We start from the raw sequence: 25,803 nt of genomic DNA on the forward strand, positions 1-25,803 counted from the left end.
GTTTATTGTATTATGTGAGAATTTGTGAAAGCTGTAATGATGAGATGAGATGGGTTGAGATTAACTCTCAATCCAAACCGAGCCTAAATCAAAAGAAAGTTATGGATTCTCTTGGGTGGCCTGGGAAGATTCTATATACGTCTTGGGAAAGCTTTGCAAACTTTTTTTAATTGGTAAAGGGCTTCTCTTTTTTCCTTCCAAGTTTTGAGAAAAATCTGCCTTTGTTGGCACATGCATCTTCAGAGCACTTCCTGTTTGATTTGAATTTGTTTCCCATGAGGTTCCTTCATCCAGTATCAAATCATATTATATGTAGTTCAAAACCCACCTGTGGGTAGCCCAAGTGGTAAGGGTGAACTTGTGTGCATGAGCCCCATGTCACAGGTAAAGCATGTGCATTTGCATCCCCCTGCTTGACAGCTCATGATCGAGGACATAGCATTTTTGGATTTGGTTATAAAGGCAACTGCTTGATTTAATGTGGTTACGGTATAGTTAATTTAATTGCAAAGTAGATTTAAAGCATAATTTATGAGTTTGTTTTTATGAAGTTATTTTTACAAAATCTACGTGACTATATCACTTATTGATTGGCTGCGAACCATTGCGAAATTTATAAGGAAAAAAACAAATAAAAAGCGGACTGCGCCTAGGAACGTTTCAAAGTTTGGTGAATGTTGTTACTTCATACATCTTAATTGGGCTTTGCAATGAGAGAGACATCAAAACTTAGCAGACGTGGTTATCGCGTAAAAGATAGATACGTGGGTGGACTCCGACAGTTACAGCTCAAAATTGGACCATATCAGTTGCGTATAGACCACACCAGACAGGAAAAAAATAACGAAAGAAACCAAAACAATAGAGAACAAAACAGAGGTTATCCTTTCAAACACGGCTTTCATCTTTGAATGAGTTTAAGGTTCGACCAGGAACAATTCAGAAATTTTCATATCTGCAGAGGAATTTTCACCAGTAAGTTTTTGATAAATGAAAGAGGAGGGAGGGACAATCTTCTTCTTGCTGCTTTATAGCCCCTCCCAAGTAGAAAACAAGATTAACAAAGGAAAAATAACTTCTAAATCTTAATCTTAAAAACATATATACAAATAATTCCTCCTCCTCTTTTGTGTAGAGCTCATGGATTCTTCAGAAGAAAGAAAACAGACCACCTCGTAGATAAGCCAGCGGATTGGAGAAAAATTCCCTTTACTCCAACCTCTGGCTTGCACCTCTTGCGTGCGTGAAAACATCTTTGTTCCTCTTCCCTGTAGACCATAGCAGCTTCGACCAAAATCCTCCTTTCTTCTTATTCCCACCACCCGCACCCTCCTGCTCTGCTCGACTACTACTCATAATAAACGCCATCGATCTGCTCTTCTTCAGCCCATGACCCACTTTTAGCGCTAAAGAAATCGAACCCATACTTTCCGGAGCCCTTCGATGATGCCGACGATGTGTCGGAGACAAATAGGATGAAGAGTAAGCGGGAGAAGAAGAACCGGAATAACCACCGCCGATCAGTTTCCGGTTTGAATAAGCATTGAGTTGGGATAGTCTCTCCCTGAGACAAAAGGAGCAAACCCCCGGCAGTTGCTTCTCGTTTTGGTGCACCTTGCACCCTTGTTGTGACTCGGACCTGCCCATATGTTTTTTTTTCAAATTTCAACCTCTGTAATTGTTGCGAATTTTCTATATATAGAGGAGGAGATGCAGACAGAGAGGCGCACGAGTGGGTGATTTTCGAGGAAGGTTCATAATAAATAAATAATATTATGAGAAGGTGGGCATGCGCACGGCTGATTTGGCACTTTTGGTCACATCAATGCAAAAGGAAGAATTTGAAGCGGATAGTCAGTCAGTCCGTGTGGGTCGAGTCGACACCCCTCCTCCTCTGACCACATGCTCTTTGAAAACTTGAACTGCCAGCTTGCCGGTGGAAGTTGCCGACCACCGAATTTCCGGGACCCACTTCATTGAGGGGCGTTGCCGCGTTGGATTCATGCGGCGAATTTTGGATTCACAAGATATCACGTGTCTTTACAGTGTTTTTTGTCTTTTAAAACGAAGAATTTCATTCATAATAATGACAAATCAGTTATAATAAAAAAAAATCATGAAATTACAAATTAGCATCTAATCAGACTCTAGAGTGAATAAAATTTAGACATTAAAACCATCACTGAACTGTATAATCTATAAGACGAGCATGCCTTGCAAGTAACTGTGTCTTAAGAGTGTTATTAGTTTGACAAGTACTGCTTTGCTAAGATGTCATTAAAGTATATTAATTAAAAAATTAATCTTTAAATTTATTTTAATTATCAGTATGAACCAAATATTTATCTTAGTAGTCATGGATGGATTTATATATATATATATATATATATAGGGATAATTGCCAATAATCTCTGGTGTTTTGTCCAATGTTTTGAATACTATACCGGATGCGATACTAGTCAAGGCACTGAAATAAAATATTTTAATACCGATACCATTTCATGTACCGTTACGAGATAGTCGATATATAAATAAATTATATATAAAAATTATGTTTTAAAATAATAGTCTATATATAAATAAATTATATATAAATATATATATATATAAATTATAAATAATCTAGTATGAATTGGAGATCAAAAAATAAGCTTATAATTTGAACAAAAAAATTAAAGGCCGAAATATCAACCGGTACAGGTCAAAATATTAGGTACAGCTGACATTTGGACCAGTACAAAATGTATATGATACCTATACAGGCCCAATGACCAGTATGATACGGTACGAGAGTAATAACAATGGTTTTGTCTCCATTGAGATTTGATTCTTAAATATTCTGTTTAGGAATAGTCCATTGTGCTATGACAAATGTTATATATCATGCACATTCTAGTTAATGGATAACACGTGGCATGGAAAATTACTATTTTATAATTCTAAAATTAATAACATTATTTTTCACGTAAAGAATTTTTTTAACCAAAAAAAATATCAGGGAGGGAGGGGTCGCCAAGTCGCTTGGGCCAAAGCCCACATGGTTTAATTACAAATGGGCCACTGGGCGGCGACCGACACACAATCAAACATAAGAAGTCATGGCTTCAACTCCCTGCCGTTGGCCTGTTCCATGACAAGATTAAGGAGGCAATTGTGAAAGATAATTAAAGGAGGCATTTGAGATGAGAAAAAAGTTGTAGTTCATAACAGTCTTCAAACAAGTAAAATATACTTCGGTATAAACAAAAAACAAAACAAAACTACTATTAATTGAAGAGGGAATACGAAGTACCAACTCCAAAGCAGGTACAAAACACTTAAAAAGTTCTAAATCAAATAGGAAAAAAAAGTTGTAATAAAAGCGGCGGAAGACAGAATATCAACATGGCAGCTCCAAATAATCATTCAAAAGCTATATATAATGGGAATTATATTTTGGTAAAAAAACATACAATCCTTTTATTCTCTCAACTTTTACAAAGTGACACTGTGTTCATTTGGCATATCTGTTTGAACGTACCGTGTGCAATTCTTGCTTCGATACTAATAGCTCACAGAAAATGCCGCATGCTGTAAAAATGGAATTTGGCAACACCTTTGAATTAGATTTCGGAAATTGAACCTCATTCATGCTAGGCAGCTAAGAGTGACAGCTGTGTAAATTATTAGGTAAAAGTACTAAACGTGTTCATACAATTAATAATCTGCGAAGTAACATCCAAATTGATCTATATATTTCTCAGAACTACTCATGCTAGTTTATCACAAAATCGCCAGCATAGAAAGGGGGGGATTATAGTTATGTTTACATGGTTTGAATTATTTTGCTGCATCAGCTGCATCCGTAGTTTTAACTTCTCTTGGGCACTGTGAGACATATGGCTTTAGCTGCACTCAAAGGGAAGGATCATGAGATGGTAATTAGTAGTGTTAAAAAGGAAAACAAAGCAAGATATATGTCGAATGTTTTGAACCCCTAGGGGTTGGGCTTGGGCTTGGGGGTATGCTCCCCCTAGGTCTAAGGTTCAAATCCCCTTAGGTGCAAACAATCTCTAGAGGCCATCAAATTGGGGGGATTTTCCCCTCGAATTACTCGATGTGCACTTGCGGGAAACTTTTTGCCAAGGGCCCGTGCACCCCTGGGATTAGTGCCAATCAAAAAAATATATGTTGGATGTTTTGAGTAACAATCAAAATGAAGCCTCAACAAGCCTTTCAGGGGGCACATCCCCCCATTCAAAACTTTTCCCTATACAAAACACAACATCCAAGTATATACACATAAATTGTGTAAGTTTAAGGAATGGCTACCTTGAAGTCAGTTAAATCTGGAACTACATAATTTGGAAGCTTTTCATTCATCACAACATATCCACCTGCACCAATATTTAAATGCATTAAAATAGAAGCAAACGAAGTACCTAACATGTCTCATATGCTGCACTTTATACATTTCATTTAGATGTTGTAGCTTTATATGAAATTACTCAGAAACAGCATGTCTGGATTACACTAATACAACCCCCACACCACAACCTCCCCCCTTTTCCTGTGGGAAAAGGAAAGATCTCTTCAAAGAATTATCTTAGTACTAATTAAAGAATCATATAGCATGCTCCAGCACTACAGGAATTCTTGCTACACGCAGTATTTCCAAATACATGGTACCAATTAGGTAAGAGATGGTCAAAGAGGTCACCAATTAGGTAAGAGATGGTCAAAGAGGTCACCAATTAGGTAAGAGATGGTCAAAGAGGTCACAGAAACAACTCAGAATGTTATTGTGTAATGCCCCAATGGAAGGCCCAAGCCACATGGCCTATACTCCGAAAGGACTAGTCAATAATACAATTGGAACCCCATTGAAACATTATAAAGAGCAATCACTTCTCCTTCCCAAGCAACGTGGGATCCCATACACCACCTACCTTATCCTCTTATCATATGGGGTATCACATATTGGCTATCTCCCATTTACTGAAAAAGATGAAAGAATCATTGGGAAGAAAGGCAGGAGGGGGAACACCAGGGGTAGGCAGCTGGATCTAGAGATGATCTGTTCTGATTTCTCTCTTTTTACTTTGCTTGTAAGTAATAACATATCAATAATAGAATCTTTCCTGATTTCTCTCTATTTCGATTGGTAAAGTACATGCATACCTAATGCATTTAAAATCTGTGACATCACAGCCCACCATGTTCTTATTTTGGGAGGGGTGGAGCAAAAGGCGTCATTTGAGTTAGAGCTTATTAGAAAATTCTCCCATATTTAATATATAAAATTTTCACTTCAGAATTCAGTTCAATTCAGCACATTTCAATTCTCTGGAAAGAAGCTGATTGAACAGATCTGAGGTATGGGTACCATCTTGAAAATCATTGTTCACGTAAAAATTAGTGGATTCGACTTGGCAAATGGCACTTGGAACTTTTTATTTTTTAGACAAATGTCCTTCCCATTTTATGAAGTTTTCAGAGTCTTTTTAGGGGTTTGCTTCTTCCCATTTTCTAAACAATTACCATTTGATTTCCCACACAAAACGAGGAAGGAAGAAAGCGAGGAGTTAAAAACCATTGAAACTTAAGACTTGTGGTGTGCAAAAACCTAAATGTTCAATGAATCAATAAACTACATATTCAAATTACTGTGTATGAATGGTAATATGGGCAAACCTTTGCGGGTATGGAATCCAGTGGGCTTGCAGTTCTTCCCCTTGTAGTAATCACGTGGAGCCCTCTTTGAAGAGAGAATGTCAAGGGATGACGTCCGCTTTCTTCGAAATGCCCGTCCTAAGCCTAAGATCAACCCCAGTGGCATTTTCTTTCACCCTAAATGGAGGTAAACAAATTAAATACCATATAGAATTAACCAAAAACAGAAGGATAAATACCAAAAGAAACTGATAGAAATGGTTAGAGCACTAACGGTGGTATAATGTCGTATCTCAACCATACCCATTGAAAACATGTAAAGGAGGCAACTGATACAGCAATGGGAACTAAGGGAACTTTCTATAAAATCTCATACTATTGTTTTACTGGTATTTAATACACAATCTGGAAAATCCACAACCGCACTCCCTAGGGCAGTGATGAGAGAGAAAAATACCGAGAGCGGAGACGCCGGCGACTTCTGGATGCGCAGGAACCGACGGCAAGGTGCAGTGGTGGCCGGTGACTGAAGGCTAGGACGACCCAGCCGAGGCAGAAGAGGGGAGCTGCGAACGCGTAGAGGGACGGCGGGAGGAGAGAGAGAGAGAGAGAGAGAGAGAGATTTTAGAGAGGTCGCCCGGGGACGGGAGGCGCTTGCAATTTACTAATTTAGGGATACCTAATCTAACGGCGTCGTTTAGATTGAGAAAAACGACGCCGTTTTAATCCTGAATTCGTCCTGGGTTGGGCTGCTGCGGTTTTGGACTTCTAAACCTTTTTTTCCCCCCCAAACTATGTTTTGGGCTTTTTTTCCTAAAACCCTAAACCAAACCCTATTTTTTTAAACTCTAAATTTGTTTTAATCTTTGTTTCAAGCATAGGTTTTCTTTTTTTTTTTTTTTTTTTTTTTTTTTTTTTTTTATGGATTTTATAATTTTTTTTTATTACTAAATTTAATTGTTAGTATTAATTAGTAATAATTACTAATTCTTAGTATCTAATTACATTTTATTATATTATAGTATTATACGTTATTATACTAGACAATTACATATTATTATATGGTAGTAATATCATAATGTTTACATATATTAGACTACTAATCTATTTATATTATAGTATAAGTATATTATTTTATAATAATTAACACATACTAATATAGTACATATGATCATATATATACATATGATCATATGATCATATGATCATATATAATTAACACATACTAATATATCACCACAACCCGATGTAGTGGTGACTACATCGGGTTGTGGGACAGCGAAGATGAAGGAGATCCAGAATGGAGGGGGAGATGGAGGAGAGTAAGAATGGAGGAGGGAATCGGGGGAAGGGAGAACAAAACACGAAATGCACCATTTAGGAAACCCACTTGAAACACCGTATCATTTTCCACATGGGATTCGTCAGGTCTTTGCGCACAAGGGTGTGCTCCAAGTCCACTGTAACAAAAGTTTTCCTATAAATAATACATATTTTTATAACCCATGTATACTAATTTCGGGATCGAAAGTATAAGCCGGATTTGATCAAACAGCAAATTCGACTTCGACTTTAAAAGAAAAGAAAAAAAAATTCTAACTCTGACACTATGGTGCTAGAGTCAAATTTTTAGATTCTTTCCACATCCTTACTAGAAATGAGAGAGAATCCAATCAATTTACATCTAATTTGTGAGATATATTATTCATCATCTTTCTAATTATCGTCTTTTTGTTATTTTTTGAGGTAGTGCTTGACATCAATAATTTAATGATTAAAAAATGATAATTATATTTTTCATAGTTTAGCGAGAATGACTTGAGTTCGATTCGTATTAAAATTAGACAGGTATCTCATAATAAAACACAAGAAATGCCAAAACGGTTAGCTTTGGATAATGAGTTGAGATGAGATAAGTTAAGATAAAATTGAAAATTGAATGAAATATTGTTATAATATTATTTTTTAATTTTATTATTATTTTAAAATTTGAAAAAGTTGAATTGTTTATTATATTTTGTATGAGAATTTGTGAAAATTGTAATAATTAAATAAGATGGATTGAGGCCCCTCTCAATCCAAACTGAGTTTGCAGAGTTGGTTTGCATTGTTGCATGGTGTGGGTTTTGCTATTTGCATATGGTACCAAAGTAAGTGATCCCATAGAACATTTTAGTTTGGATAACAAAAACATTGCATTTTATCTTATTTCATCTCATCTTATCTCAATATCCAAACACTACAAACAAAAAACTTTTCAACTTCAAATATTCAACTTTTGTATCTAATTATTATAATTTTTCTGAACTTCAAAATAAAACACCCAAAAAAAAATCAAAATTTTCAAATTCCAACATAAAAATAATATTAAAAAAATTATGTTACAACAATATTTTAACTTTATAATATTTTTGTTCAATTTTTTGTTTCAATCATTTACCAAAACATCTCAACTCAAACAATTTAACCCCTATTCACAAATCATCACATCTAATTTCACTATCTAAACGAGACCTTAAAATCCTCAGCAACTATCATTCGAAATTAAACAAGTTGATCATGGTAATATTTTGGACAAGAACAAATGGACTAATTTTTGTTTGTCCACATTAAAGTGATTTTTGGCTATTGTTATGGTCCCACACTATATATATTACAAGAAAATAAGTTAGATAGATGTTCTTTTAAGATCCATCATTTGAGTTCTCGAGGCTACCAATTAAGAAATTTGACTATATTTGATTTGAAAAATTCACAAACAATTTTTGTGTAAAAAAAAATCACATGAGCGGCCGGCCAATCAAATATCTTCATTATTTATATTCCAAAAACTAACTAATAATTAATTATTATTATTATTATTATTTGGCTTGTAATGTATTCAGATAGGCGCTCCGCTCACGTCATGAGTCACGAGGAAGCAGGTAGCATCTCTCGTGGGCCAAAAAGACTTTAACTATCAAGTTCCTTTCGCTGGGCCCATTTGTCCGCTTTCCTTGGGCGTGGGGTCCATTTGAGGGCTCCACCTAATTTTGGACTTCGTAGGTAGGCCCCACTGTTCCAAGTTCCGAGCCTTGTTCTGCACTAAGCCCAGCATTGGCCCAACCCGACAAAACTCGGCGTCTGTCGTAATGTCATTTATAACCAAACTATATGACACTATTGCCATCGTAGCTCTAAACTTTCTGTTGAATTAAATCTCAATTAATTAATTAGACGCATTTATTTATTTATTATGTCACATATTTATGAAAACAAATTTACATTATGTGAAGTGTTTATTATAGTTGGTACTTGTCACGTGCACTCCCATTGAATAAAGTTTGAAATAAGAAAAATGTCATAAATTTTTTATCATTAGAAATCCATCTTTTTTTCAAAACATCAGTTGTTGGGTCCATGATGCATGTGTTATGTTTTATTTTTTCTTGCTCAACACAAATGTTTTTATTATCTCATATAATATATGTAAACCGTTTTACCAAACTTACTCTCCTTTTTTTTTCTTTTTTTTTTCTTTTAATATGACCAAAGAGCTAGGTAGCTGTTTATTATAATTTGGGTTGGTTTGGTTTTTAATATGACCAATGTTTTTATTATCTCATATACCGCTTAGTTTGGTGATACAGATAAGATGAGATAAAAGTTAAAAATTGAATAAAATATTACTAGAATATAATTTTTGTTTTGGTATTTAAAAAAAGTTGAATTGTTTATTATATTTTGTGTGAAAATCTGAAAAAGTTGTAATGATTTTAAATAAGATGAGATAGTTTGAACTGTGTAACAAACAAGGACTTCCTCCTTTTTATTTAGAGTTGATTTCAATTCATCTCATCCTATTTATTTATTTTTTTTCTTAATAAAAGAGGAGGTAGGGGTGACCAGTTTAACAACTATCCCTGGGTGTGACCATAGGAGCCCCTCCCAGCTGTGGAATGTCCGATTTGAGCCATAGCTACTGTAAGGGCGAGCCCGTTACCACAACACTTCCAAAGTATCCGGTCGATCCAAAGTCCATCACATGGTCCAAATGTCAGGCTTTACTATCACAAGTGATTTCAACTTATGTCCTAGCTTGAATTCCTAACCTCGAAACCATTAAATATCAGTTCGTACCAACTGAGCTACCATCTTGATGGTCATCTCATTCCATTTTATCTAGTCATTACAACTTTCTCAAATTTTTACAAAAAATATAATAAACAATTTAACTTTTTCAAATACCAAAATAATAATAATATTCTGATAATATTTTATTCAATTTTCATCTCAACTCATTATCCAAGCCTCACCTAATAAAAATGTGTCTCAAATTTAGATCTGACAAAAATTTCTGGAGAATCCTCATTTGGTTATACAAATGCGATAATATGAAAATTGAATAAAATATTATTAGGATATAATTTTTTAATATTATTTTTATTTTAAAATTTGAAAAAATTAAATTATTTATTGTAATAATTAGATAAAAAATGAGTCCTGAACCTATGATCGAGATGGATTTGTCCAAGACATTAAATTAATTAAAAAAATATTCATAGGAAAATGGAGATGAACAATTATTCTGAATGAGTCCTTTAATATTAAGTTCCCTACAAAATACAGGATTTTATGCTTCCTGGAATAGATTTGCGCCGGACAACATGCACTGTACTATTTACTAAAAAATATTTTTATAGTAATAACTAGTACAAATATTTTATTAAATATATTTTTAAAAAAATAAAAACAATGTACTAAATAGTATTTTAGAAATCAGTGCGTTGTTTTTATTTTTTCTTTCTTGCTCCACACCCGAATGTTTTATATCTTATATTTACATCGTTTTCACCAAACGTGCTAGTTTTTTACTAGTTTTTGTAATGTTCGAGATAAAATATGAAAAATGTCAGAAAATTCACGGACAACTAAGATAGAGATGGTTCACATGCAAGCTGTACAGATTTAGGATTGGAGGAATATAGTTTATAAGTTTAGAGTTTATTGTCAAGGAATAGTTTGGGTTCATAGATGCGTTGAGATGGATTGAGATGATTTGTAAATAATAAAATAAAAATTGAATTATTTATTATATTTTATGTGAGAATTTAAAAAAGTTATTTTGAAATTTAAAAAAATTAAATTGTTTATTATATTTTATGTGAAAATTTGAAAAAATTGTAATGATGAGATAAGATGAGTTGAGATGGATTTTGAATGCAAACGAGGCCGACTAGAGTGAGTTTGGATGCACAAAATATTTCATTTCATTTTATTATTATAACTTTTTAAAATTTTCATACAACGATATAATAAACAATTCAATCTTTCTAAATTCTAAAATAAAAATAATACTTAAAAATTATATCCTAACAATATTTTATTTAACTTTCAATAAAACATCTCATCTCAATAAAACAATATTTTTAATTGTCTATATGGGATTGCTGTAGTACTATTAAAAATGTTTAAATAAGTTTAAAATTTATTTAATAGAAAAATTAGATTATTTGAGTGTTATATATTAAAACACTTTTAATCTCAAATAAGCTAAAAAATATGTTTGATGAATTTTCTTAAAAGTGTTTTTTCAGATAATGCAGAACGTAATTTGAATTTAAAAAAAAAATTGTTAATGGATGAAAATACCCATACAACTTTCAAATAATTTTAAATTTCAAACTTTCAGGAATATGATCATAATCTTTAAAAGTTCAAATAATCATTATTTCTACCTCAAAAAGTACTTTTTTAAATTATTTTCAAACAAATGTAACATGATTGAAAGTGTTTTAAGCATATGGTTATCAAACAGTTAATAACTTTTTAATAGTAGAATTTATTACTAGGAGTAAGCCCTAAAGCTATAAGCTATATTTTCCACTACAATTCCAAACATACACTAAGTAATAAGTTATACAATTAAAAATTATTTACTAATTAGTAACTATACGTTTAAAATACTTTCAAACATGTTACATTTATTTGGAAATAAATTAAAAAATTATTTTATGAAGTAGAAATGAAAATTTGTTTTATTCTTAAAGATTATGATCATATATTGAAAGTAAGAACTATCTTAAAGTTGCATGAATATTTTCATTCATTAACAAGCTTTTAAAAATTCGAATTACATTTTATATTATCTAAAAAAGTACGTTTCAAAAAATGATATTATTTCTTCAAATGTACTTTTTAATTAATTTGAAATTAAAAAGTAATTTAATATATAACATCTAAACAACCTATTTTAAGACTCCTAACACAACCGTAATTAGGTCCTTAGTCTGGTAAATGGGCCTACGTTATTAGCATTGCACGACTAATTGATTATTAGAAGTTGGATCATGCCATGCATGGACTTAAAATCAGCAACTATCTGATCATGAATAATATATATATATATATATAGAGAGAGAGAGAGAGAGAGAGAGAGAGAGAGAGAGAGGGCAATGCTAGGAATCCCACCCGGAATCCTTTCATTTTTCCCAATGTTGTTTTTAGTGTTTTTTTTACTTGGTGATTAAAAAAATATTATTTAATAATATTATGATTTTTTTTCTTTTTTTTTAAAAATATTTAAAAGTGTTAAAAATGATATGAAAAAAACAAAAAATATTTAAAACTTTATTTTTTTTACATCATTTTTGTAACATTTTTAAATATTTAAAAAAAAGAAAAAAATTCATAATATTATTAAACAACATTTTCTTAATACTATGTAAAAAAAAAAAAACTAAAAAAAAAAGGCAATCGGGAAAATAAACAGGATCCCTATCATTTTCCATATATATATAATTAATTAGTATGGACTTTAGCATTTTTAGTACTCACACTAATTAATATAATTTATATTAAATAATTTATGTATAAAATTAATTAAAATGCACGATATCAATTGATATGATTGAGAAGAAAAATTCAGAATAAAAAATAAAATTACTTCCGACGAAAAGCAATAGTCTGATTTAGCTTATATTATATGTAAAAAATTGAATCCGAATCCTTTTCCAAGTGATCTAATAAAAATGCATGGTACGTGTGACATGATGATATGCTGCATTCCTCAAGTGCAATAACATGCATGTTAAATGCTGTGATTTTTAATGATAATTCTAATGCATGGGTACATGCATGCATAATTAATTCTATATATACTTCTTTTACGTACATTATGCCCCCTTTATTCTGCAAGCATATTACATATATTATAAAATAAAAATAAAAATAAAAATTAGAGGATGGTATCACAACATGACATTTATTTTATATAAAAAAAAAATCATTATAACCTATGATATCATGTCACGTTTATAAATTTATTTTTAAAAAGGTTTTTAATAATTAATTTTTTTAATATAATAAATCCTTGTCTCTTGGAGATAAACACGAGCCGAGGACAAATTTCGTGTAGATTCTGGCTTCGTTTGAAAATATAATTCATCTCAATTCATTATTATAATTTTTTCAAATCTCAACATAAAATATAATAAATAATTTAATTTTTTTAAATTTTAAAATAATAATAATAATAATAATAATAAATAATATTTTAATAATATTTTATCAAATTCAATTTAACCCAATTCAATAGCTAAACGCACTCTCATAATACGGGACAAAAATAAGAGTATTGATTATTGACAAGTGGTTGATCCCTAAAAACTGGTTGTATTATTTAGGGTTTTTAAATCTCTAAATTCATAGGAAGTGTACAATTAGATGACCTAGGATCTGGTGCTTTGACCTACCAAGTATCGACTATACACTTGTCCTATTTCAGAAAAAACTATACACTTGTCCAACCACACACGCAAACCGTACGAATAAAACAGAAGCTCCACGTTATATAGCTCCCGCTGGTGCTCCGCTGAGCTATTTTTATATATTTTTTTAAAGTTATTTTTTATATAAAATTTTTTAATATTATTTATTTTTTTTATAAAATAAAATAAATTTAAAATATTATTAAAAACACTTTCTTAATTAGAAAGTAAAAAAATATATTAAAAAATAATTCCTTAATCATGAAGTAAAATAAAAAATCTATTTTTTAAGAAGTTATTTTTTAATAATATTATAATTTTTTTTAATTTTTTCAAAATATTTAAAATTATTAAAAAAATCTATATAAAAAAAGAACTAAGAAAAAATACATGAAAATACATGGGAGCGGCAGCTCTAGAGCATTATTCTATATTAAATAACAAAAGTTAAGCAGCCAATTATGTGATCTAAGGCCAGTTTGGGTTGCAGTAATAGTTTTAAAAAATCTTTAATGAAAAGATTAGATTCTTGAATGTTACGTATTGAATTACTTTTTAAAATCAAATAAGTTAAAAATTACGTTTAAAAATATGTTTTTTAAATAATCTGAAATATAATTTAAATTTTGAAAAGATTGTCAATAAGTAAAAATACTTATAAAATGTTTTGATAATTACAATTTTTAAATTTTGAAAGATATGGTTATAACTTTTAAAAAATAAAATGATCGTCATTTCCACATTAGAAAGCTCTTTTTTAATTTATTTTCAAATAAAAGTAATATGTTTGAAAGCATTTTAAACATATAGTTATCAAATAGTAAATAACATTTTAATAGTATAACTTATCACTTAAGTTATAAGCTGTGATAATCTACAAAATTATAAACTATATTTTTCACCACAATTTTAAACATGCACCTAATTTGTTTATCAGATGATTATATGAGATTTGAAAGTTGAATAAAATATTATTATTTTTGGATTTAAAAAAATTAAATTGTATTTTGTATTTTATTTGAGAAATTAAAAAGATTGTAATAATTAGATAATATGAGATGACTTCTGAAAACAAATTAGGCCTGAGTTGCGAAAGGTTTCAACAAGTATAATTTTTTTTATATAAATTTTTATATAACTATATTTTAAATTAAATATTTTTCATAAATTATTTTATAAAAAGATTGTGAAAAGAGTTGTAACCTCTAAAGCTGTAGATACAAAAAATTACATGCTGGTTCTAACCTCTAAAGCTGCAAATATAGTGGTAGCGGCTATTACCGACAAAACCTAAAAAACAAATGACTTTAGACACCAACACAAAGGATATGTTCCATTAAGTACATGCATCAATTTTTATGGGTACACAAATATAGTACTAAAACTTTTGTTTTTATTTTAGTCAAAATAATGGAATAAGAAAAATGATAGTTACAGTCATGAATATACAAATACCATATAATTACTTAAAATAAATAAATAAATACTGAATTCACATGAATTTTTTTTAATAATAGATTTCATTCTTTTTCAAAGCGTCTGTATGGCGTTTGCGTATTCCATAACTGCATTAGCATTACTCATTGAATAAAGCCAAATTAAGAAGCCACTTAGGCGGTAGGCCTCTTTTGGTTGCACACATAAGATGATATGAGTTAACATGTTTTATGAGATTTTGGGATAGGAGAAAGAAAAAATTAAATAAAAATATTATAAAGTTAAAATATTGTTAGAAAATCATTTTTTCATATTATTTTTATTTTACGATTTGAAAAAATTAATCATTTTTAGGATTTTGTTTGGAAGTTTGGAAAAGTTATAATGATTAGGTGATTAAATGAAAATTTGAAATTAAAAAGTATTTGTGTTTGAATGATGTTGGATGTTAAATTAAGATGAGATGAGATGGTCTATAAACCGATACTAAAATGATTTCAAATCATCTGAAATAGTTTCGTAGGGATTGATATACTCTTCATCATAGCACAACTTATTTCATTTGAAATATTCTCACTTTTTTTATCTTAACTTATCACTATTTATTGATAGGACTTTTATTATTATTTTATCACTACAACAACAAATTAATTATTGATGAGATTCATTACTTTTTTAATTTCGATAAAAAAAGTTAATCATATTTCAGCCTATTTCATATATCCAAATACATCTCAATAGAACACACAAAATTTATTCAAATATCTTAACTCATTACTATTCATAGATAAATTCAGATCATAAATATTTTTAGCATCTAAATGGACTCCGTGGATTGAGTCTGATTAAGCCCATCATGGCCATGGCTGATTTGCAGCTTGACAGCATGATCGATGGAACCCAAGTCATTCTTTCTTTAATCTTTTGCAATTAATTATTTACAATGTAGCTTGATTTGTTTCATTTTTATTTGAATAGCTTCTCATCGTCATGATCCCGCAACGTATATATGAAAAATGATAAACACGGATCATTTTTTATAATATATTACATAATTATATTTTAAAATAAAGAATAGTTTAGTAAAATATTTTATAAAAATAACACCATTTTACAAATTACAGGACAGGTATCAAATTTAATTTTCAAAAAGTTGAAAGAGAAATAACAAACTAACTAATTCTATTCCCACTAGCTACAGGACAAAAAGGTGCGTGTACTCACTAGGCCAAAACGAAGCACTTTGTTTATTCATTGAAACGACATGTCAGATCCCTGTCATCTAACGACGTCGCTTAGACTTCTTCTACTTTATCCCTATCACGAACACTTCACTTCTTACTTTCCTCTATCGCCAAGAGTTGAAACTTCATCAGTGCCTTTTTCCTATTTGAGCACATAACATTCTCCATTGCTTAAAGAACCTTGCCAACGAGGTGTGGATAGAGTTCCTGAAGCCTCCACAACAACTCCCAACTATTATTGTCGGACGGTCCCCAGACCACTTGACAAACACCTCCGTAACTGCTCTGTGCTAATGCTTTTTCAGACATCAATCTATCATTACCTCCGGCTCGGGTTGAAGATCCCCATGTTTATCGGTGGGTGGGAATGTTGGTAATGGCTAAATGTGAGCTTCTAACTTCATCTTCAAGTGCAAAACGTGGAAGATGGGATGTATTTGGGTTGAGGGTGGAAAGCTCAGACGGTATGCTACGATGCCTATTTTCTGTAGCACTTGGAATGGCCCAAAAAACCTAGGTGATAATTTCAAATTGCGGCGTCTCGCGACTGAATTTTGGTGGTAGGGTTGTTAACGTAAGTACACCCATTCAGCAATTTTGAAACTTCTCTCCTTCCTCTTTGGATCTGCAAAAACTTTCGTCCAATTCTGAGCCCACTAGAGGTTGGCCTTTAATAGTTCATTAATTTTTCATTAATTTTTTTCTCTTGATCCCAGAATTTGATCCACAACTTCAGTTGGACAAAGTGCTTGGTACATAGGATAATAGGCGAGGTGGGAGCCAACCGTACAGAGCTTTAAAAGGTGAGGTCTTTATGGATGTATGATATGAACTGTTGTAGCTCCATTCTACCATTGAGAGCCATTTAATCCATTCCTTTTGTTTTGTTCCAATGTAGGACCGTAGATAGGTGTCTAGTAGCACTTTTCATCTGGGTTGGATTTTTTCCCGGTCCAGTCTCGAATCCAAATAACTGGATTCCAATTACTGATTTTGAGCCGCATAAAAACATTCGAGTATACCGGATCCAGGTACCAGGTTTAAACCTGGGTTTCGGGTTTTTACCTGGGCTTTATAAGGAAAAATTTTTTCCTACTCGGCCTCTCCTCTCTGCTCTCTACACTCTCTCTCTCTCTCTCTCTCTCTCTCTCCTGCCGAACCAACAAAACCCTAGGTTCAAGTTCTGTAGCCGTCTCTCTCACCATCGGCATTTCGATCTCTCTAGTCTCTCTCTCTCTCTATGCTCTGCTCTCTCTTCTCTTGTGCCGAAACCCTAGCCTCTTAGCCATTCTTCCTCTACCGACGACGCTACGTTGCCTCCATCTTCATGACTGTGTCGCTCCGCCAGTCGACGGCCTCTCTGTTGTCCACATCAAGAACCCAAGGTTAGGTTCTTTCTCTCTCTCTCTCTCTCTCTGTTTGTGTTGATTTGGGTCTGTATACTTTTTCAAGTTTAGCCAAGCAAGGACTAGCTTTGCCGTTAGCCCAGTGATTTACTTTCGATGACCCCAAGATGGTTCATTTTCCACTCGCTTTGCGTTCTAAGATCTATAGCTTTGAGATAATGAGAGAAGGCTTGCCTTCTGTCAATTTTATTTTGTGTTTGTGTGTGTTTGTTTAAACTTAATATGAATGAGGAAGTAGAGCTTCTGTCTAATATATGATACGAAAAAGGCTATGAGACCCATATCCAAATTTTGCATTCTTTTGGTTTTGCGAATGATGAATCATGATTTAGACCCAGATTTGAGTTTACTCATATTTTGCGTTTGATTCTCAAGTTTTTTTATGCCATTTTTTTTTTTTTTTGTGTTAGATTCATATTTTGAAATATGCTTACCACAAATTAATTGATACACTTTTCCACAAATGGAGAGTTGGGGAAGAGATATTGTTGTGTTATAGGTGCATAATAAAACAAATATTACATGTCTAAAGAAGCATATAAAGCAACAATACAATCTATGGATCTGATAGAGTCTTACCATTTTACTAGTATTACTTGATATATTCTATGACTAGTTTTAACTTGGTTGGAACTGAACCTGTCAATGTGATTTCTTAGAGTTTTTCCCCATTGTTCTTGATTATTTGTGTTGTACCTCGGTTAATGGTACATTACAAAGTTATATTATTTTGCTACATAGGTTGTCAAAAGGATGCTTAGAATTTGAGCTCTGGGTACTTTACGTAGGTTTCTGATTCACACAGAAGTCATCCTTCAAGGAAGAACATGTTGTTTTGGGTTGTTCATGTGACATGTAATTTGTGGTCTGGTGCACTATTTGATATTGTAGTTGCACAATAAAATAGTTACATGTTTTCCAAATCATGTCATTATTTGATATTGTAGTTTCATTTCAAGGGACATATTAGGAAGTTGATTACGCATCTTGTCTGTTGTTAATCTTTAGTAAATACCTAAATTGAAGTAGTTTTATTGTTTGAGGCCATCTTGTTTGGTTTTTTTCTTCTTGTTAAACCCACTTATAAACTGCAAGTTTTAAAAACTAGTAAATACGTTTGGGTGGGCTTGCAGTTTTTGAAATGCTAATTTCATATCTGGCAACCTTGTTCATGTTAGCTACATGTTTTTGGTAACTAGTCTGAGTTAGGACCCAATGTGTCATCTGCTTCGAATCCAAATCCACCTTTTCCATTTTTTCTTCCACCTTATCATCCAACCCTTGAAATAAGTAAATTTTAGGCTATTTACATATATGCACGGGATTCCACTTCTTGTCGCAATGGTAACAAAGGTCCTTCCTCCGCTTCTCATCCATTTGTAATGAAGACACATTCTTAATAGGCGTGAAAGACTTCTGTGGCCTGGTGTAATCAGCTTGGTACCCCATGAAACTTGTACCCCTTTTTGCTAAAAGGTGAGTTGGGTCACTTACAGACTTTCAAGACCTTTTAAAGATGAGTAGATACTCCTTTTGTATTTTTGCTAACTCGAAAGCCGCGTTCAAATTAATTAGCTAAGCATTTGAATAAGGAGGCAAATTTCAGTTTTTAAGCCACTTAGAAAGCAACTTAGTTTTTGGTGTTCCAGAAGTCCTCTTAATCTATTGGATAAAGACTCGAATTGAGTCTTGTATGCCGACACTGTTGAGGTTTGCTTAAGGCGGGTCAAAGTCCCCATGGGGTCGACATACGCTATGGGGCCAAAGCGTATTTGAAGGACACGAGTAAAAGCCTCCCATGTATTGAACAGTGCACTCTCAAAGGCATGCTAATACCAGACCAGGGCCTCTCCATTCATGTGATAAGATGCCCTTATTGTACTAAATGTCAGAGATTACATGAAAGAGAAATAACAAACAAACTAATTCTATTCCCAGTAGCTATAAGACAAAAAGGCATGTGTACTCCACTGGGCCAAATCGCGGCACTTTGTTTATTTATTGAAACGGCATCGTCAGATCTCTGGCAGCTAACGACATCGCTTAGACTTCTTCTACTTTATCCCTACCACGAATACTTCACTTCTTACTTTCTTCTATTGCCCATAACTGAAACTTCATCTGAGCCCTCATTCCCGATCTGAGTACATAACACTCTCCTCAGCCACGACTCAAACTACTCAGACTATAACTTCCTCGCCCAAGCTGCTTGGTCTCCTTCAGCTGCTTGCCCACTGCACCTCACCCTAGCTCCTCGCCCATTGCACCTCGCCCAAGTTTTCCGACCAACACCAAGCTCCCTGGCCAGCTCTGTCACAGCCCTAATGGAGGACTCCACCTAACCCGACTCGACCCTGACCCATGGGAGAACCCCTCACTCGGCCTCTACATGAGCCACCACCAAGGCACGTTGCATGACCCATCCAATGTGCTGGCCATGCGACATGCTCCACCAGCCTCACTTGCTCGACCACATGCATGGCGAGCGGGAGCAACCTGGCCACATGTATGGCGAGCACATTGCCTGCCACCTCACTCAACGAGCAACATCAAGACAAATTGGCAGCCAATGTTTATGCATGTGCTGCGCATGTGTAATGTGCATCATGCATGAGTCATACACGGTACACGTGATAGAGAATAAAAAAACCACCCAGTGTTCAACTTGCCCACAGTACACGCCTCGAGAAAAAGATGAACAAGAAATTTTCTATGAAATGGTTATGTCCACATCGCTTCGAATATACTAAAGGATGAACGAATTTTCCAACAGTAAATTTACTTAGTTGAAAAAAGAAAATAAAAACAGAGAGAGAGAAGAAGAAGAACAGTAAGAAATAGAAGAAATAGCAACTAGTAGTGGGCAATTTCAGCTAAGCAAAATCAGTCACAATGGCTAAACACCCAATCTGTCTCTCTATGTGAATTTTGTTTTTACTAACATAATTGATTCATGTAGCGCGCAACACCAGCTATACAACCCCACTTGAATATCCTTCGGACGTATTAATATTTCTTCATTGGAATAAACTCATTTACATGCATGCAGACAAGCGCCTCTTTTACTTACCTCCCAGCGAGATCTAAATGGGTGGGTTACGCCTTAAGGCTGCTTTATCCCTTCTATGGTGAAGTGCGGAATCAGCACCAGCCTAACCCAACACTTACCTTCCATGTGGCTTCAACAGGAGGGAGCGAGTCCAGTCTCAAACTACCCGGCAACTTACCTCGTCACGGGGCACAAAGGGATGAGTGTTGCCTTAAGTCTGCTCTATCACTACCATGATGGAAATGAGGTCCGACCTCTTGGCTACCAGACAACTTACCCCGATCTTTGCCACGGCAAAGAGCGGGATCAACGCCAGCCTACCTTATACTTACCTTCCTTGTGATGTCAACTGGCGGGAGCAGGTTCAGTTTCAAACTGCTCGACACTTACCTCCCCGTGAGAGCCATGGATCCAAACTTCGTTACCGAGGAAAGCGGGTCAAGCTCTCGGCTGCTCAGCAACTTATCTCAACTCCCATCATGGTGAAGAGCAGACCAGCTCCTCAGTTGTTCGGCAACTTACCTCCACGATGGGACTGAAGAGGCAGGCTTTACCTGACGCACCCCGACCTCTCCTGAGACGTCACCTACTGCAAGCCAATTGGATAACGCCTCAGACCCTCACTACACTCCATCTCCATCAAACAAGACACCAAATGAATAATGCCTCAGACTTTCATAGCACCTCAGCAAGACTGCTCAGGTTTGCGAATTTTGCACCTACAATTGGAGATTATTTACACTAACTGGTTTGATTTTTGCAGCATGATCAAACATCTCTTGCTTACCTTCTCGTTGAGGGTCAATAGGTGTCCAACCTTAAGGCAGCTCGGCTCGCGTGACGGAAAAGTGCTGGTTTAGTCTTTCGACTGCTCGATGTTACTCCAGGGATCGCATCTCCTCCAACAAACGCCAAGCCTGTGATCTTCGCCGCACTCCAGGACAACGATTCCAGTTTGCCAATTTTGCACTTGTGATTGGAGAATATTTATACTAACCGGTTTGACTTTTGCAACGTATTCAAACATCTGCTACTTACCTTCCCATTAAGGGGTTCAGCCTTAAGGAGGCTTGGCTTGCCTCACAGTGAAGTGCAAGTGCAGTCTTTCGGCTACTCGACATTACTTCTGAGACATCATCTCTTATAGAAAACGTAGAGTTTTTACACTTGAGCCATGACCGCCTCTCCTAAGTTATTTTCAACAAAGAGTTAACAAATGAGAAGGGCCAGTGGCTACTCGGCTCCTCCTAGCGCCCAACAAGTGGGGAGATCACACGACTACCTGACCTTTGCACCTTATGCAATCGAGCACAACTCTAGCCATAGCCGAGCTACGCACTCGCAACTTACACGGTGGTGTACATCTCTCGCCATAGCCGAGCTACGCGCTCGCAACTTACGCAGTGAAGTACATCTCCCGCCATAGCTGAGCTAGGCGTTCACACCTTATGTGGTAGAGAACATATCTCAGTAAGCAGAGCCCCGAGCTCACACCTTACGGGTCAAGTACATCTCCCACTATAGTTGAGATGCGTGCTAGCACCTTATGTAGTAGAGATCATATCTCACTAAGTTGATCCTCACGCTTGCACTCGATGCGGTCGAGCCTATCTCATGCTTATCTATCCAAGTCGACCCTGTGCTCGCACCTTACGCGATCAAGAACATCTCTCGCCATAGACGAGCTACGCGCCTTATGCTATCGAGTTTATCGCTCACTTATATCACCAAGTCGAGTTCCGTGCATGCACTTTATGCAGTTAAGCCTATATCCAGCTTATTTCTCCAAGACGAGCCATGTGTTCGCACTCTATGCGGTTGAGTCCATCTCCCGCTTATTTTGCCAAGATGAGCCTCGCACTCACACTCTATATAGTTGAGCCTATCTCTCGCTCACCTCGCCAAGCCAAGCCGAGCCTCGCGCTTGCGCTCTATGAGGTTGAGCCTATCTCCCGCTGACTTTGCCAAAAAGAGCCCTGCACTCGCGCTCTATGTGGTCGAATCCATCTCCTGCTTATTTCGCCAAGCCGAGCGTTGCGCTCGCGCTCTATGTGGTTGGGCCTATTTCTTACTCACCTTGCCAAAATGAGCCTCGCGCTCGCATTTTTTGCAATCAAGCCTATCTTCTGCCCTCGCTAAGTCGAGCACCACGATCTCACCTTACATGGTGGAGCCAATCCCCCGCCGGAGCTGGAATTATCTCGCCAAGCCAAGCCCTACGCTAGCACTCTATGCTACCACTCACCTCGCCAAGACGAGATCTAAATTCTCACTTCACGCTGTCGAGCCCATCTGCCGCCTAATCTCGCGCTCGAAAATCTTAATCACTTAACGAAGTAAAAAGGATAACTAGGGAACACCTCCCAGAATTCATTTCTCTACAAACTTGGGTGGATCAGTTCGATTGCATATTTTATATTTGAAGATTCTCAAGGTCTTCTTTTTAGAGCAAATTTTCCTTAAGAATCACGGGCAACTGTACGGGAAAAAATATAAAAGGTTCATGGTATTTCCTAAGCCCTGCCCAATGGGAGGGACTCATCAGGAGAGAAGAATGAGAAGAAAGAGGGAAATGACAAAAGGCCGAGAGAGTGCAGAGTATCAGGAGGAAGAGGGATGAAGTGACATAAAGTAAAGGAGAAGTGAAATAAAGAAGGGGTGAAGGGACATAAAGCAAGAAGGGTAGAAGATTAAAGAGGAGGGAACCAGATGACTTGGAGGGACTTTTGGCCAAACTTTTCCAAAAAAATGCTTGTTTAACCTTACGAAAGGAATTCCAGCGATGATATCTCTACTAGAAGACAAACCTTCGAGATCTATAGTATAGTGAGGATGTAAGGTCATGAGAGACTGTAAAACAGACTTATTATAGTGGAGCATCCCCTCCCCGAACCCCGTGGACGTAGATTCAGTGCCAAACCACCGAGAGGGGCTCCATATAACACCGATCGAGGCTTGACAACCTCAGCGAAGCCAGGAATGGATCTTTCTCCCCTTTTGGATTGTTGCGCTATTTTTAGCCGTTAACAATATATTTTATTGTGGGATCGTGCTACACGTAGTGCGAGAGATTCACCCGATAAGGCCATTTGAATTTTTTTAATATAGTTTTTTATACCCATAAATTTTTGTTAAAAAAAAAATGAACAACATCAATAAAAAAATGCTTTCTTAATCTCTAAGTTAAAAAAAAAGAATATAAAAAATAAAAATAAATAAAAAAATGAAAAAAAGTGAGTCGGGGAAAATCGGGACCACCTTTTAGTGGCCAAAGCATTTTCCTTTATTGTGTTTTTTCCCCTATTTGTTCGAACTTGGAAAAAAAATGTAAAGAAGATCTACAATACTAAATACTAATCTCTCCAAAAAGAAATAACATATACAAAATTAAGCAATAAGATTCGTGCACCATGGTAAATTGGTAATAAAGACTATACTTACACCTAGAATTTGGAATAGTCCCAATTTTTGTCCAAATTCAAAATAAGATCAAATACTGTAAAGCCATTGGTATACGATCCAAGTGGAAAAAGAGACAATTAAGTTATTATTAAATTTAAAGGTTTAAAACAAGTAAGAAATAAACATGTAAAATGAGATTTTAAATTATTTAAGTCATTTTTTTGTAAAATAAGAAAAATAACTTATACAGTTTTAAACAGTGTAAGTTCTGTAGCATCCTTTTAAAAATCAATGGGCAAATGTGTTGTAGCTATATATTTACTAGAGGCGTTACCATCGGAGAAACATAGGAAAAAAGAAGTTTCCTTTGCCTATGTAACTTGAAGCCCTGACCAACATTAACCAAAACCTCCAACATAAACCTTCACTAGAGGAGAGGGAGGAGTGATGCTCCTTCTTTAGCCACTGTATAGTAGCTTATTTTTATAAGGTTTTTTTGGTTTTTTTTTTTTTTTTTTTTATTCATACCTTCCTAGATCGGAAGTGTCTAATCGGTCACTTTCTGGCCCTCAGACTGCTGCACGCAGCCTACCATTGTGCTCGCTAATTGCTAATCTTCAAAATCCCTGCAGAAGAGCCTTGAGATGGCCGTCGCTTAACCCGCACCCACCACCCAAGCTGTTCAACTTTTTGATGCTCCAACGCATTTTTCGACCTCCAACCACCATACGTGTAGAACAGTTGGACTTCTTACTTCCGGATCATCCCTCTGCCCCTCCTCCGCCAGCGTGTGTAACTCAAATGTCGGCTCTCTGATATGCAGCCACCGACCCAAACCGTTCAATTCTTGCTATCCAAGTATGTAGTGTCTCTTTCACTGGTGGAGATCACAACTACATTCGATAAATCCACCAATTGGATTTTATAATTGCTATTGTAGCAGTCTCCTCCTTGGCTTGGTCAAGGATCAAGGGTTTGAGTTTAAATTGTTGGTCACATTGTTTGTTATTTTTATGTTTTATTGTATGCACTATAATTTTTGTAAAAGATTTTTGTGGAGTCCCCGCCCTCACCTATTGTATCTTTAATTTTAATTTTAATGCAAGTTCGTTGAAACAAAAAAAAAAAATGATATTTGGAGTCTTAAAATATGTAAGTCAACGTATTATTTATAAAAAAAAATAGATAAATATAAAATACTTATAATTTCATTCTTTTTTGAAGAGAGCGATTCAGACTACAACTTAATTTTTTTAAATAGGTGTTTATTATACACTATGAATGTCTCTAGCGTTATTAAAAAAAATCCAGCTACACACAATTAGTTTTACGTATTTTTTATACATTTTATTAATGTAATTGATAAAAACAGTTATTTTATATAAAAATAATAATAGAATTAATCTCATCAATAGAGAGAATAAAGCATACGTAAAAATAACTATTTTTATAAAAAAAAAAAAAGAAAAAAACATGGTAGATATTGACTCGAGTCCCTCGGTGTGAGTACAATATGCAATGGTATTCTGAAAAGGTTAGACGTGCAAATGTGGCCAAACGTGAATGGTCCCAACTCCAAGAACTCCTCTGGGTCAAAAGCCATCTGCAGAAACGGTCCCACGAAAAGATGCTTTGCTTGCTGTTTCGGGTCAAACAAATTGACCCTGACCGTGTGTTTGGGGTGTGAAACCAAATACACACGCCAACGGGAGAGTACCAAACAAAACTACAACAATAAAATAAACAAAAATAACGAAAGGTGTGTGTCAGTCATTGTCATTAAGTTTTGTCGTGCACGGCGACCGTCCCCTTCCAACTTTTTCCCCCATACTGTCCCTATCAGACGTTGGAACTTTTGCCACGCA

The 25,803-nt window shown here is 34.8% G+C and overlaps 2 protein-coding genes across 2 annotated transcripts; both read right to left on the reverse strand.

The window, feature by feature from the left end:
* Positions 1-1,209: 1,209 nt before the first annotated feature.
* LOC121253343 lies at positions 1,210-1,647 on the reverse strand. The gene has a single exon (XM_041153370.1). It carries the CDS (start codon positions 1,645-1,647, stop codon positions 1,210-1,212), a length of 438 nt encoding a protein of 145 aa, XP_041009304.1.
* Positions 1,648-3,673: 2,026 nt separating this feature from the next.
* LOC121252980 (39S ribosomal protein L41-A, mitochondrial-like) lies at positions 3,674-6,297 on the reverse strand. The gene is made up of 4 exons (XM_041152842.1): positions 6,110-6,297; positions 5,674-5,829; positions 4,312-4,376; positions 3,674-3,888 (listed from the first exon to the last, which is right to left on the reverse strand). The coding sequence occupies exons 2-4, from the start codon at positions 5,816-5,818 to the stop codon at positions 3,820-3,822; spliced, it is 279 nt and encodes a 92-aa protein (XP_041008776.1). The 5' UTR covers positions 5,819-5,829; positions 6,110-6,297; the 3' UTR covers positions 3,674-3,819.
* Positions 6,298-25,803: the final 19,506 nt, after the last annotated feature.

The sequence above is a fragment of the Juglans microcarpa x Juglans regia genome, chromosome 2S (genome assembly GCF_004785595.1).
Source record: "Juglans microcarpa x Juglans regia isolate MS1-56 chromosome 2S, Jm3101_v1.0, whole genome shotgun sequence".
NCBI lineage: Eukaryota > Viridiplantae > Streptophyta > Magnoliopsida > Fagales > Juglandaceae > Juglans > Juglans microcarpa x Juglans regia.

What these genes read in the sequence shown, in the direction of transcription:
- LOC121253343 (XM_041153370.1), bottom strand. Translation starts at nt 1,647, where the DNA reads ATGGGCAGGTCCGAGTCACAACAAGGGTGCAAGGTGCACCAAAACGAG.
- LOC121252980 (XM_041152842.1), bottom strand. Translation starts at nt 5,818, where the DNA reads ATGCCACTGGGGTTGATCTTAGGCTTAGGACGGGCATTTCGAAGAAAG. An exon ending in TGGATTCCATACCCGCAAAG is followed by an intron (nt 4,377 to 5,673) that starts GTTTGCCCATAT and finishes ATATTGGTGCAG; the next exon opens with GTGGATATGTTGTGATGAAT. An exon ending in CAGATTTAACTGACTTCAAG is followed by an intron (nt 3,889 to 4,311) that starts GTAGCCATTCCT and finishes CTTTGAGTGCAG; the next exon opens with CTAAAGCCATATGTCTCACA.